Raw genomic sequence first — 14,181 nt, forward strand, 5'->3', positions numbered from 1 at the left:
GGAAGGAAGATGGAGGGAGGGCGGACTTCTGCTCCCTGACGCTGCTGCTAGGCCCCCTGCGGCCCTCCTGGAGCCCACACCTTTCAGCTGCAGTCTCCCAGCCTTCGTCCCCAGGACGAAGCCCACTAAGCCAGTGCTTTTCCACTGCAGCTGGTTGTTCCGCATGGGGAGGGTTCCCAGATTGTGCAAAGTGAGGAAGGGTCCCCTGTCCCTGCCCCGCAGGGCCCCCACTCCAGGCCTCCCCCATCTCTCCCTGTCTCTCTCAGAGGTAGAGGCAGCATTAAATTAAAATTTAATTAAAATATTAAAAATAAAGTAAAAAATTCAAATATACACCAACAGTAGACTGCTCTGGCTTGCATACAAAGAAGGCCATTGCCCCTTTGGGTGAGCCGGGCAAGGTCAGGGTCTAAGAAGCGCCTCTGGTGAGAAGCGGTTGTCAGGCTCTGATGGCTGCGGGAGGAATGACTCCTCCCAGGATGAGGGTCTCTGTCCTCTCAGTGCTCACTCAAGTTCCGTGTTTCCAAGTCCTTCCAGGGGGCGTAACGCACGTGAGAACTGCCATTTGTGTCACAGATACGTGGCAGCATGCATTTCCAGGAAATGTCCTTGGTTCGCGAACTACAGCTGGCACAGTCCAGCCCAGGGCGTTCTGTGAGCTGTAGTCTCCGGCAAGTGAATTCCAAAAAAACCTCAAAGACCATACAGGGTGGACAGCGTAGTAGCAGGGTTTGGGAAGAGAGGAGCTCTTTTGCTAGCAAAGGCGAGAGCTCGCCTGGTACAAGGTCTGCCCACGTCCCGGGAGATAAACATTAGTGTGAGCGCACGCTAGACCCAGAAGAGTTTGCCACGGCCGCACGGTTTTCCGGGAAGTGTAGTTTCTTGGTCCCGGCGCCATTGTCCTTAAAAGTAGAGGGTGGCCCTTGGTTCCGAGGTGTATCTTTCACCTCATCAGTATGACTATATGCCCCAGAACACTTCGCGCATGGTCCTAACTGCCGGGCTCTGGGACGACAGCCCCAGGCGGTTTAGTTTCTTAGGAAACCGAGATCTGTTTGCTCGCGGCGCGCCAGGCCCGCGCGGCCGCAGAGACTCCTGGGAAGTGTGGTCTTCCGGTACCAGCGGTTCGTTGCGCCTGGAATTTTGTCCCCTGCGCGGATGATTCTGGGAAATGTCGATCGGCCGTGGGCGGCGCACTGGGTCCGTCCCGCGGTAGCCTCAGGCCTGACGGCGACTCCCAGGCTCAGGGACGATTCTGGGCAGTGTCGTTCCCGGAGGTCGGCGGCCGTTGCCCGCTCACCAGCGACGCGGGGCGTCAGGTCCGCGGAGGTGCGGGCTCGGGGCGCCTGCGGGGACGGTGAGGCCCTGCTGAGGACTCCGGCCAGTGTGAGTCCCGGGGACGGCGGCGGGGCTCAGGCCCTGGGTCTGCCCCGCGGTGTGACCCCGGCCGGTGCCTTGGCTTTTCCTGGCCTTCGTGTCCTCCTATGTAAACGCGGGGTGATGACGGCGCCGACCTCTTGGCGCTGTTGTGAGAGTGAAGTGGGCGCGTGATTAGACGCCAGCCACAGTTGTCTTTGGGTTATGTCGTCATGAAGCCGGCGCTCTGCAGTTGTGTAACCTTGAACAAATGGGTTCAGTATCTTGGAATTTCAGTTTTGTCATCGTTTAAAAAATAGATCTGGAAAAATGTGAATGCCCACCATGCATAGTGATGAAGATTGAACGAGCTGATAAAGTTTTTACCGTTGTTTTATGAGGATTTTATTTACAGAGTAATTGATTTTCCTCGCAGGTGGCACCTGATAAATGGTTAGCCCTTGGGGAGAAACACCCTTGTTAGTTCCCAGGGAGAGATTGGCGCCCCGGAGAGTGATTACCAGTGTGCCTTTCCATTATGGTGTGTCACAGGTGCCGCAAGATAAGCCTGATTTTTCACGACTGCTTTTTCCTGCCCTTCTGTGCCCTCAGGACACTGCCCATCTCTAAGATAAGAGCCTGGAAAGAGGACTCTTTTGGCTGTTGGAAATTGCAGAGTAATGCCTCAGGTAAGTCGGTGTGTCCGCAAATCTTCTGAAACACTTTATCAGGACTGTGTGTTTGCTTTGCTTCTCCTGCCTGTTCGCACCTAACCAAGTCCATTTAAGGGACTGGATCCATGGAGCCCACAGGAGAGCTCCAAGGTATTATCCTCCTCACCCAGTGTTCCTCTTTTCTGCAGTTTTCTGCTAGAAGACTTTCTAGTCTTGCCAACATTTTAAAACTAATTCACAATGCAACTTTGGAATGTAAGGTTATTCGGTTTATGGTTGTCAAAACTGTACCATGTGGTCTCAAATGAAGAGATGCTTGCAGTCATCCTTGATTCTTCCCTTTGACTTATACCTATATTCAGATCCTCTAGTTGGAGCTAAGCTATACACTGTATACAGAATCTGACCATTAGTTACCCCAGCACTACCACCACCACCACCACCCCAGTAGTGATAGCGATAAAGCCACCTGGATTATTGCGGTAGTCTCCTAGCTGGATACCCAGCATCTGCCCTTAACCCTCATCAGTCTGTTCTCAGTACAGCTGTGACCATGGTCCTATTGTTATATAAATTCCTGTCATTACTCAACCTAAAATTTTTCAGTGGCTCTAACTGAGTCACTTCTGCAATGATCTATTTGCACAATTAGGCCATTACCTCTCTGATCCCACCTTCCTTCTCTGCCTCCTCATTCCTGTGAGCTCTAGCCACTGTCACTAGTTGCTGTGCCATTGACGTGGAATATTCTTCCCCCACATACGCACAAGCTTGCATCCTTATCTTCTTCGTGTGTTTGTTCCGTGGTTACTTTCTCAGAAAAGCTTCCCTGAATGGCTATTGCAATTGCAGTCACCTTCCCTCGCCTAGCGCTTCCACTCCTCCATCACTGCTTTGTTGTTTTCTACAGCACGTGTCACTCACTAGCTGATGTACTGTATGTTCAGTATATGCACATGCTCATTGTCTGTTCCTGGTGGGAGGAATGCTTTTTCTTTTTTGTTGTCTGTTACAGCTTCAGTACCCAGAGTGTTACCTGGCACCAAATAGATGCTTAGTAAGTAATTGTGGAGTGAATAAGATGAGTAATGAAGAACTGGTGGGGCAGAATCATGGCATGGAAGGTGAAGCTTGCACAGGAGAGGATGTGAGTAGCAGATTTACATGTTGGGTGAAGTCTGTTTTCTTGGAGAAATTAGATAATTAGAATTGAAAAACTAGTGTGGTGGTACATGCCTGTTTTTCCAGCTATTCGGGAGGGTGATGAGTTGAGAAAATTTCTTGAACCCTGTGGTGTGAGGCTGCAGTGAGCTGTGATTATGTCACTGCACTCTAGCCTGGCGGCAGAGCAAGAAAAAAGTAACAGCTAAAGTGAACTAATGCCAAAATCATTCATTGGTTCATCTTCTAAACACTTAGGAAGTATCTGTTAGGAAAAGTTGTACATGGATTTTGGTGTACACTGACATACAGGACTTCATGATCTAGTGCAGTATTGTCTAAGAGAACTTTCTGCAGTGGTGGAAGTGCTCTGCATGTGTACTGGTCAGTACGGTAGCCACCAGCCCTGTATGACTATTGAGTACTTGAACTGTGGCTTAAGCAACTGAGAAACTGAATTTTAAACTTTACTTATTTTATTTTTACATTTTAATTAATTTAAATGTATGTAGCCAAATTGCCTAGTGGCTACTGTATTGAGGACTGCAGCACTGGTAGAAAAGTAAGAAAGCATAAGAAATTAAAATAAGTGCCAGGACAGATAGGCGATGTTCTTTTGGGGACAGAGATGAGTGAACACCCCGGGCTGCCCAGACAACTGAAGGGGAAGAAGGAAGCATCCCTGGCTCTAACTTGTAATAAGCTGTTCATCATAAAGCTATGAGAAATGTTTTTTTGATTTGGGATAAAGGGAATTAACTAACACAGTGGCAACTCCAATTAACAGGTGAATTTAGGATAAATTATGTGTAGCAAATTGAACTGTAAGGTCTTACTTGATTATTTGGAAAATGTATGTATTGGATTGTATCTGCTTGGCTATAAAAAAGATGAGATTTCTTCCTGTCCTTTTAATCTTATTAGTGGATTGCCTGTGAAGTGCATCACAGTTGATTTAATGCTTATTAAGTAATAAAACTGTGTTCTTTTTTTTCTACATTTGTGGAGAGGATTTTCTGCCATTGGCAGGAGATTTGAATTTTAATTATTTTCCCAATACCTGGCAAAAATAAATTCTGCCTTTAAAACCAAAGACCAGTATCACTGGTGAACATGCATGCAAAATATCCAAATAATGTAATACAATGCTGAATTAACTCTCAGAGCTAAAAAATTACCACAGGCAAGCAGTCTGTTTCACAAATCAAAGACAGTAATAATGCTGTATTAAATAGATGTATTTTTTGTACATATTATAATTTGACTACCAATAAACTATTATTGAATAAGCTTCCAAAGTTTTACTAAAAAGTAATATTGTGAAATGAGTACTATTGATAGGAATTTCTAAGCCACATCTGTGAACATTTCCTTAGAGTATTTTCTTTGAAACGTACCCCTTTATTTTTTCCCTTTACTTTCAGATCCTATTTAAGGACTATCTAAGGCAGTGGTGCCCAACCTTTTTGGCACCAGGGATCGGTTTTGTGGAAGACTGTTTTTCCACAGAAGCGGGAGGTGGTGGTTTGGGGATGAAACTGTTTCACCTCAGATCATCAGGCATTAGTTCAATTCACATAAGGGGCGTGCAACCTTAATCCCTTGCATGCGCACTTCACAGTAGGGATTGCGCTCCTATGAGAGTCTAATGCCATAGCTGATCTGACAGGAGGCGGGGCTCAGGTGATAATAGTCATTTGCCTGCCACTCATCTCCTGCTCTGTGGCCTGATTTCTAACAGGCCACAGACTGGTACCAGTGGTTAGGTACCCCTAACCATCAGGGGGTTAGGGACCCCTGATCTATGGCATGAAACCATCCTTCAGTCTTTTCACCCAGGGGTCTCATATTTTAATAATTGTCTATCAGTACAAAGTTTAAGTATACACCATAAATATATTTTTCTTTTTTGTTTATTAATCAGTTATGTGTATATTTTAGTCCATTGGTGCTGCTATAACAGAATACCACAGACTGAGTAATTTATGAATGATAGAAATTGACTTCTCATGGTTTTGGAGCCTGGGAAGTCCAAGATCAAGGGGCAGGCATCCAGCAAGGGCCTTCTTGCTGTGTCCTTTTATGGTGGAAGGGCGAAGAGAAGAGAGAGAACCAAAAAGGGGCCCAAACTCATTTTTTAAATAAGGAAGTCACTCCTAATGATGATGACATTAATCCATTCATGAGGGCAGAGCCCTCAAGGCCTAATCATCTCCTAAGGTCTCACCTCTCAAAACTGTTACAGCGGCGATTAAGTTCAATACACACGTTTTGGGGGTCACAATCAAACCATAACAGTGTATGTCTATCAGTCTTTAATATAAAGGTTTTTTTTTGTTTGTTTGTTTGTTTTTTTGAGACAGAGTCTTGTTCTGTTACCCAGGCTGGAGTGCAGTGGCGCAACCTCTGCCTCTTGGGTTCGAGTGCAGTGGCGCAACCTCTGCCTGTTGGGTTCAAGCCATTCTCCTGCCTCAGCCTCCCAAGTAGTTGGGATTACAGGTGTGAGCCACCACACCCAGCTGCCCATTTTTTGTGAGCCTTAGTGGATCATCCTGAGTATCCCATTTGAGAGACAATCGCTTTACCCTCATTTTTTAATTACTTACCTAGCACTTAAGCTGTAAAAGATATAACTAAATACTTGACTCTGTGCTGTCAAATGTCAAATGCTGATTTTTAAAAATTCATGTATTTCTGTAACTTTTAGCAAAATTAACTCTACTGAAGCAAAGCTCTCATATTTCTCACCTTTATTGTATAATAATTCTAAGCACATAACTTTCCCCTTATTGTATAGTAATTCCAACTACATAACTGTCCTATTATTACTTAACTGAGATCACATTCCCAATCATTGCCACAACTCCTGCATTCCCAATCATTGCCACAACTCCTGCATTCCCAATCATTGCCACAACTCCTGAATCTTGTTCCATTTCTCCCACAACCAGGCTAATTTTACCCTTTCTTCAGTGACAGAAGAGGCCTGGGCTGTGGCTGAGCCTAAATATGTTTGCTATTTCAGGTGACATTTAGTGATGTGGCTATAGACTTCACTCATGAAGAGTGGGGATGGCTCAATTCTGCTCAGAGGGACTTATACAAGGATGTGATGGTCCAGAATTATGAGAACCTGGTCTCTGTAGGTAAGGATATCACCCCTTCCACTCCAATAGGGGACACCTTTCTTTTGCCACCCTGAATTGCTGGAGACCCTCCTAAGTACATGGCTGAATTTCTGTAGCATGTTCCCAAGGAAATGTGCAGCTCTGTTGTGCCCTGCCTGAAGCTTATCTTTCCATTTCGATGAATGCCCTTCATCCCTTCCTGTGGTCCCTCTTGTGAAGGCCTCTCATAATAGAGGACCACGGCTTAAACAATTCTGTATTCTTCCTGTAAGCAGGTCTTTCCGTAACTAAGCCATATGTGATCACGTTATTGGAGGATGGAAAAGAGCCCTGGATGATGGAGAAAAAACTGTCAAAAGGTATGATTCCAGGTGAGTCATGGTGAACGAGACAAAGGAAGATTTTGTTAAAAAGGGTCCCAAACTCTTTATAGTGAGTTTATAGTTTGAGTGTGGAGGCATTTTAGGTATACTGTCTTCAAAGATCTCAGATAGAAATGAAAAATTGTGGGATATTTAGCTTAGATTTTCAAAACAATTGTTCCTCTATCCCAAATTATTATCTGTATCACTCATGTCATCTAATCAAGGTTAGAGGTTTTTGCCTTCATAATAATTCAATTGTTACTGTATTCTTGACAGTAAGGCAAATTATTCTTTCTTAAATCTACTTAAAGAAAAACATACTGATAGTTTTAGGCTAAGAAAAGCTGTCAATTAGATGGGAAATCACTTTTCTAAAGCTGAGCGTTGTAGATGAAATATGAACATATTAGAGGAAAAAATGAACATATATAAATATGTTTCTAGGAATAATATTTTCTAATGTCCAGTAAATGACATGATTCACACAGTTTCTTCATAACTGCAGAAAGCCTAAATCTTTGTCAGCTATAAAGAGCATTTAGATTATCGTGTTTTTACTGCAACTGTTTAGTAATATCAATTCTGTATTTTAAGCATGTTAATCTGGCAGCAAATTGAGATTAATTGAATGTTGGAGAAAAAGGCTATGAGACAAAATGCAATCTTTCATACATGAATATAGGCACAAATTGATGGCTTGGAATCCAGAATGCCTTCCACATTTTATTTCTGATAACTTCCTTTTTTTCCATACTATTTCATCCATTACATATATTTTTCCCTTTTCCATTATCACACTGTGTTCCCACTTCTGTGAACTTTGTATTCTCTGCTCCATTTGAGCACTGTTCAGAAATCATTGAAATATTTGAGTTGTCAGAACTATGTGTTTTCTGGGGGCTTCATTTCTAATCCAGTTCTCCTAATTCCACTGTAGAAGTTTGTTTTCAAGAAGTTAAAAAAACAAAAAACAGTGCTTTGCTTTTTTGATGTATTTCAGATTGGGAATCAAGATGGGAAAACAAGGAATTATCAACAAAGGATATTTATGATGAAGATTCACCCCAAACAGTAATAATAGAAAAGGTTGTAAAACAAAGTTATGAATTTTCAAATTCTAAGAAGAATTTGGAATATATAGAGAAGTTGGAAGGGAAGCATGGAAGTCAGGTAGACCATTTCAGACCAGCAATTCTCACCTCTAGAGAAAGCCCCACTGCAGACAGTGTTTACAAATACAATATATTTAGAAGCACCTTTCATTCAAAGTCTACTCTTTCTGAACCACAAAAAAATTCTGCTGAAGGGAATTCACACAAATATGATATATTAAAGAAGAACTTACCAAAAAAGTCAGTTATAAAAAATGAGAAAGTCAATGGTGGAAAGAAACTTTTGAATTCTAATAAAAGTGGGGCAGCCTTCAGCCAGGGCAAATCTCTTACCCTTCCCCAGACTTGTAATAGAGAGAAAATCTATACATGCAGTGAATGTGGGAAAGCCTTTGGCAAACAGTCAATCCTCAATCGCCATTGGAGAATTCATACAGGAGAGAAGCCCTATGAATGTCGTGAATGTGGGAAGACTTTTAGCCATGGCTCATCCCTTACACGACATCTGATAAGCCATAGTGGAGAGAAACCTTACAAATGTATTGAATGTGGGAAGGCCTTTAGCCATGTCTCATCACTTACTAACCATCAGAGCACTCACACTGGAGAGAAACCATATGAATGTATGAACTGTGGAAAGTCTTTTAGTCGTGTGTCTCATCTTATTGAACATCTAAGAATTCATACTCAAGAAAAACTCTATGAGTGTCGTATATGTGGAAAGGCCTTCATTCATAGGTCATCTCTCATTCACCATCAGAAAATCCATACTGGAGAGAAGCCTTATGAATGTAGAGAATGTGGGAAAGCTTTCTGCTGTAGCTCACACCTTACTCGACATCAAAGAATTCACACTATGGAGAAACAATATGAATGCAACAAATGTCTGAAAGTCTTTAGTAGCCTCTCATTTCTTGTTCAGCATCAGAGTATTCATACTGAAGAAAAACCGTTTGAATGTCAGAAATGCAGGAAATCCTTCAACCAGCTTGAATCACTGAATATGCATTTGAGAAATCACATTAGATTGAAACCCTACGAATGCAGTATATGTGGGAAAGCCTTTAGTCATAGGTCGTCCCTGCTTCAACATCACAGAATTCATACTGGAGAGAAACCTTATGAATGTATTAAATGTGGGAAGACCTTCAGCTGTAGTTCAAACCTTACTGTACATCAGAGAATTCATACTGGAGAAAAGCCATATAAATGTAATGAGTGTGGGAAAGCTTTTAGCAAAGGCTCAAATCTTACTGCCCATCAAAGAGTACATAATGGAGAGAAACCCAATAGTGTGGTAAGTGTGGAAAAGCCTTTAGACCATATGAATCATTATACATGTGAGAGATCTTACAGAAGAGAAACTGTATGAAGCAGTGGTTATCATGGTAAATTTCCTAGATTCTCCCTTATTTAACATTAGAAAAATTTATACTGGGGAAAGTCTTATGAATGTGGTGAATATAGGAAGACCTTTTAGCAAAGATGCAGGCCAGTTTGTTTATCAGATTTATACTGTAGAGAAATCATATGAAGACCATAAATGTGGGAAAGCCTTTGTCAGTATTAATCCCTTAATTGACGTAAGTATACTCACACTAGGATAAAACCCTGTACATGTAGCAAATGTGGGAAAGACTATAGACAATAGGAATCTTAACAAACTCCTACAGGAGAGAAGCCGTATGAATGTAGAAAATTTAGAAATTGAGGGAAGTCTTCAGTTCCAAGTATATCCCTTATTCTACAGCAGAGAACTCAAAATGGAGAGAAATCTCATTTAAGAGATGTAGCAAAGTGTTCACTAAGAGTGTTTGTCTTGCTACACATCAGAAGATTAATGGTAGAACAACCTGAAGGATTTAGGAGTTATGTGTAAATCTTTGCAGTCATGCTATTTGTAAACTGGATTCTACAGGAGAGCAAATAAACATTATAATAAAATATGCATTTCTTAGAGCAGTAGCTTGCAGTTTCAGTTGAGTTCTACTTAGAAATTCTTTTTAGCTAGTGGGCATGTGAAGATATTTAGTCACCCAGAGGAGCCAGTAAGTGTTATAATATTGAAAATTAAAGCTGCAAAAGAAATAAAGTGATGTTAATAAAAGTTTTGGCATCTAATAAAATCATTTTGTATATCACAAACTCTTTCACTGTGACTACTTCTTGTAAAAAAAATTTCACTAAGATTAGCCTTAGCATAGCCTTTAGTGGGAGACTAGCAAACCTAGAGAAAAATGACCTGCTCTTTATACTAAGAATAGCAGTATTTGATGAGGATTATTCAGAGTCAATTTCCAGTAGGCTTAATCAAATACATTTCAAAAAAATTTACTGAGCATCACTCGTGTGTATTATTACACAGGGATGGGATACAGGAATCCAGTAGTTCTGAGCTTTAGTGGTGTGTCAAAGTCAGTAGGAGGGCTTGTTAAAGCACAGATTGCTAAGTCTGAATCTTAGGGTTTCTGTATGAGTTGATTTGAATTTGCATTTTTCATGTGTTCTTAGGTGACACACTGTCCAGAAAGCACATTTTGATAACCATTGTAATAATGAACAAAACAAATCTGATCTTTTTCTCACAGGGATGTTATCTGACAAGAAAGATGGATAGCAAATAAATTGGAAATAATGGTTTACAAGTGCTATGAGGACATAACCAAGAAACAACATACTACAAGAGATCAGAGCAGGCTTAGTGAGATGTGATTTTTGAAATGAATCCTAAATGATGAACACTAATTATGTAATGAGTACTACTCATGTAGCTATGTGCATCCCTGCATGTGCCTGTGCGTTTGTGTGTGCGGTGTGCTGGGTGTTAATCTAGGTAAAGCAGACAGTCGAGTTCTGTCATACTTGCTGCAGCTGGATTCCACGTTCCCATGTCTAGTTTCAGATTCTGTGGCTTTGAGGTAGTGCTGCTGGCAGCATCATTGCAGCAACCGTCATTTCTCTATCCCTGAGTCATAGTTATGGGAGTTTACCTTGAAATCACTAGCCCAGAAGTGTTCTCATTACTTTTACAGCCCACCTACCAATTTTGAAAGCACTAATTTGCAGCAATATATGTCTTGAAATAGTTAAGAGAGATTTTGTTCTCTGCACTGAACCTTGACAGATGATTATGTCACAGAGGCATATTCCAATAGCAATTTGCAAGAGACAGTAGGTTTGGAATGGGGTGGTAAACTTTTACTATTTTGCAGGGATTTTATCTTTCATTTGATTTATTTTTAATCATGAAATTTATATTAAAATTCTGTGAAACATTGAAGGATCTTTGGAAGATTTATAATTAAGGAAGGGCCAGGTGTAGTGGCTAATGTCTGTACTCCCAGCACTTTGGGAGACCGAGGCAGGAGGATTGCTTGAGGCCAGGAGTTCGAGATCAGCCTGGGCAATATAGCAAAACTCATTAGTCTGTTAAAAAAAAAATTACCCAGGTGTAGGCACACATCTGCAGTCCTAGCTATTCAGGAGGCTGAGTGGGGAGGGATTGCTTGAGTACAGGAGTTTTAAGGTCACAGTGAGCTATCATCACACCACTGCTTTCCAGCCTGGACAGCAGAACACCACCCTGTCTCCAAAGTAAATAAATACAAGTAAGGAAGCATGATGTGGTATCAGACAGTTGCAAGTATGGATAGACTGGCTACCACATATATACTTACGGGATAATGAGAGTAGCTTTCTTTTCTCCCATTCTGTGTCCTTTCTCTGCTCTCCCAAGCAACTGGTACCACAAAGATGAAGTAGTCCTATAATGCCCAGATTTTGTTTCCACTACACAGTTTAATGCTACCATGTCACTTTGTTATGAGAGGATTCATCGAAATACCTGTGCTTTGTCATTTAAAAAGCATGGGCATACACATGATAATGCTTTACATTTCTGGATTTAAAGTGCCTTCACAATACAGAACTAGGAAAAAGAAGGCCATCTTTTTAAATGAAGATAGTTTTAAGAGAGCAATAAGAGACTATTACTTTGTTATGATAGAAGGTTGGGCTGATGTCATAATGATGTTATGATGTCACTGACATCATATTATTTCCTCAGTCATACCTATTAACCATTTCTTGAGCATCCACTGTGGGCTTAATAGAGAAGAAACACTCCATACCCTTTAAGAGCCCTGAGGTGTGTGTGTGTGAACAGCATTAAACTTTGGAGCCATGTTACCTGGGTTTAAATCCAAGTTGCATGTATACTGGCTTTGTGTGACCTTGAACAAACTATTTCACTGTGTCTTGCCTCAGTTTCTCCATCTGTAAAATGGTAATAAAGCTATCTCACAGCATTATGATGAAGATTAAATGCATTAATTGGTGTAAAGTGTTTACAACAATCCCTGGCCTCTCAATAGCATTCAATAAGTATTAGCTATTGATTATATCATCATTGTCTTCTCATGGTTGCTTCATCATTCTGGTCTCAAATGTCACATATAATCACTTGTCACTCCCATGTGTTTACTGTTTAACATTTTTAGAGGACAGCTCTTACAAAACCCCCCGATTAACTTCCAGCAAATTCTTGAGTATCTGAGCCATTTTGAGGGAGGGAATGTTTCTTGCCCTAAATAATTTGAGGAGAAACAAAGAGACCAGGTAGGAGATGAGATGAGAACCTAGCAGGTCTATGGGAAGGAAGGAGGGTATCCTACAGATTTGGAAAATGGGCCGAGTGAAGGAGGCATCAGGCTTCCACATGAAGGAAAGGGGAGGCTCTACCCAGAGACCAGAAGCCTACAGGTCTTCATCATCATCTCTGAATACAGAGTCCTGTGGGCTGGGTGCCACTGCTTTCACTCTTCCTAAATGGAGGTTAGAGCCTGTCATTGAAGGTGACTGATGCCTGGAAAGTCAAACAGTTTCCTTGTTACCCTTGGGCCAGTCAGATGTGATTAGAGCTCAGTTGTTGGTAAACATCTAGAAAGAAGCAAGGCACATATCACTGAGCACTTCCTGGGAACTTATTTTTTTGCTGCTGAGGGGGAGTCAGTCTTTAAACAAATTGCAATTGTGTTAGAGAAAAAAGCTTTATATGCAAAAGTAATTGATGCAAGATACAAGACAATGACAAGGCCATATGGCCCAAGAGGTGCAGAGTGTAAGCACTCTGGCATCAAAGATAAATAGGGAAAAATTATAATCATAATACAATACCGTTAACAGCAGCAGCAACTGGGCCTTTTGTTTCCACTGTGTGCTGCATTCAGACAATTAAATGTTCTATGCTCTGGACCCAAATTCCTAGGTGTGAATTCAGCCTATTGGGACTGTCGCTTGCTTACTCTATAAACTTGGGGAAGTCACTTCATTTCCCATTTTTTCCATCAAAACAAAAATAATTCCCATCTTACCAGCTGGTTGTGAGAATTAAAAGATTTCTAAAGCAAGCAACAAAGTGCCTCTGCATGGAAGTTTGTTGCCGTGTTTTTCCTGCTTTTAATAATCTTCCCACATACTGTAAGGTAAATGCCATAATCATCTTCATGCTAGTGACCTGAGTCTCTCTCAGAGTCACACATCTTAGGAATATAGGCTACATCTGAACATTCAGTAAAAGACCACACAATATTGCCCTCCTAGGACAGATCTCAGAAGACTGGGGTTTCTCTTGGCAACCATACAGGCTCTCTTGGCCTCCCTGAGCAAAAAAATGTCTCCTTTGGCCATGCTGTTCCTTCTGCCTAGAATGTGTCCCATACCCCATTTACTACCACGCTTACCTGCCGAGGGAGTCCTGCCTACCTTGCAAAGCTCACTAGGTGTGTCAAAGATGAACAAAGCTGGACATTAATGACAGTGGTGAGAATGGACTTTAATTGGTAATAACTATTGCAATGGGGAAAGGAATTTGGCATGAACTGAACCCAGCTTTGATTTGTACAGAGGTGAATGAGTATGTTAAAGGAAGGGTGAGGAAATAGGGAGGGGGTGGAGAAGAGGGGCTCAGTAGAGTCAGAAAAGTGAAAAATTACAAAACACAGGAAGGGAGGGGGCTGGTCTATGTGCAGTCTATCTGGGTTTGCTACTGGCACTTGAATTAGGCTCCTATCCTCCCACAGAGACTGTGAGACAGGGGTCTTATCTTCAGGTGTTGGCTGGAAGAAATTCTTTGGACAGCCTTGAGTTTTTCAGGCCAGCACTTTAAAAGTTATTAGAAAGTGTTAGTGTTGTTCAAGTCTTAATAGGCAAAAGTTGACAGGCCTATTAAAGAAGGCTCAGAGGGGCCTAGCTAGAGTTTGGTCAAAGAAAGAGAAATCTTTGTCAGGTATCACCTCAGGCTTCCCCAGCCCACTGAGGAGGAATGGTGGTCAAGAAGAAGAAAGAACAAAGGCTCAAGGGATCAACATACAGGATGTGAGTTTCC

At 41.7% G+C, this 14,181-nt stretch overlaps 1 protein-coding gene across 9 annotated transcripts; it reads left to right on the forward strand.

Annotated features, from left to right (window-relative positions):
* Window positions 1–276: 276 nt before the first annotated feature.
* ZNF181 (zinc finger protein 181) lies at window positions 277–12,124 on the forward strand. Of its 9 annotated transcripts, none has more exons than XM_063701219.1 (7): window positions 290–1,631; window positions 1,969–2,045; window positions 3,046–3,177; window positions 6,217–6,337; window positions 6,592–6,690; window positions 7,685–9,093; window positions 10,385–12,124. In XM_063701219.1, the coding sequence occupies exons 2-7, from the start codon at window positions 2,037–2,039 to the stop codon at window positions 10,418–10,420; spliced, it is 1,806 nt and encodes a 601-aa protein (XP_063557289.1). In that variant the 5' UTR covers window positions 290–1,631; window positions 1,969–2,036; the 3' UTR covers window positions 10,421–12,124. The 9 variants fall into 9 exon arrangements, with proteins under 9 accessions (XP_030860419.2, XP_063557289.1, XP_063557290.1 ...); XM_063701220.1 differs by having other exon boundaries at window positions 6,595–6,690; XM_063701221.1 differs by having other exon boundaries at window positions 6,595–6,678.
* Window positions 12,125–14,181: the final 2,057 nt, after the last annotated feature.

The sequence above is a fragment of the Gorilla gorilla genome, chromosome 20, assembly GCF_029281585.2.
Source record: "Gorilla gorilla gorilla isolate KB3781 chromosome 20, NHGRI_mGorGor1-v2.1_pri, whole genome shotgun sequence".
Taxonomy (NCBI): domain Eukaryota; kingdom Metazoa; phylum Chordata; class Mammalia; order Primates; family Hominidae; genus Gorilla; species Gorilla gorilla.

Coding starts and splice junctions, on each gene's coding strand:
- ZNF181 (XM_031004559.3), top strand. Junction 3,178..6,216: donor AAGCTTGCACAGGAGAGGAT/GTGAGTAGCAGA, acceptor TTGCTATTTCAG/GTGACATTTAGTGATGTGGC. Junction 6,691..7,684: donor GTCAAAAGGTATGATTCCAG/GTGAGTCATGGT, acceptor GATGTATTTCAG/ATTGGGAATCAAGATGGGAA.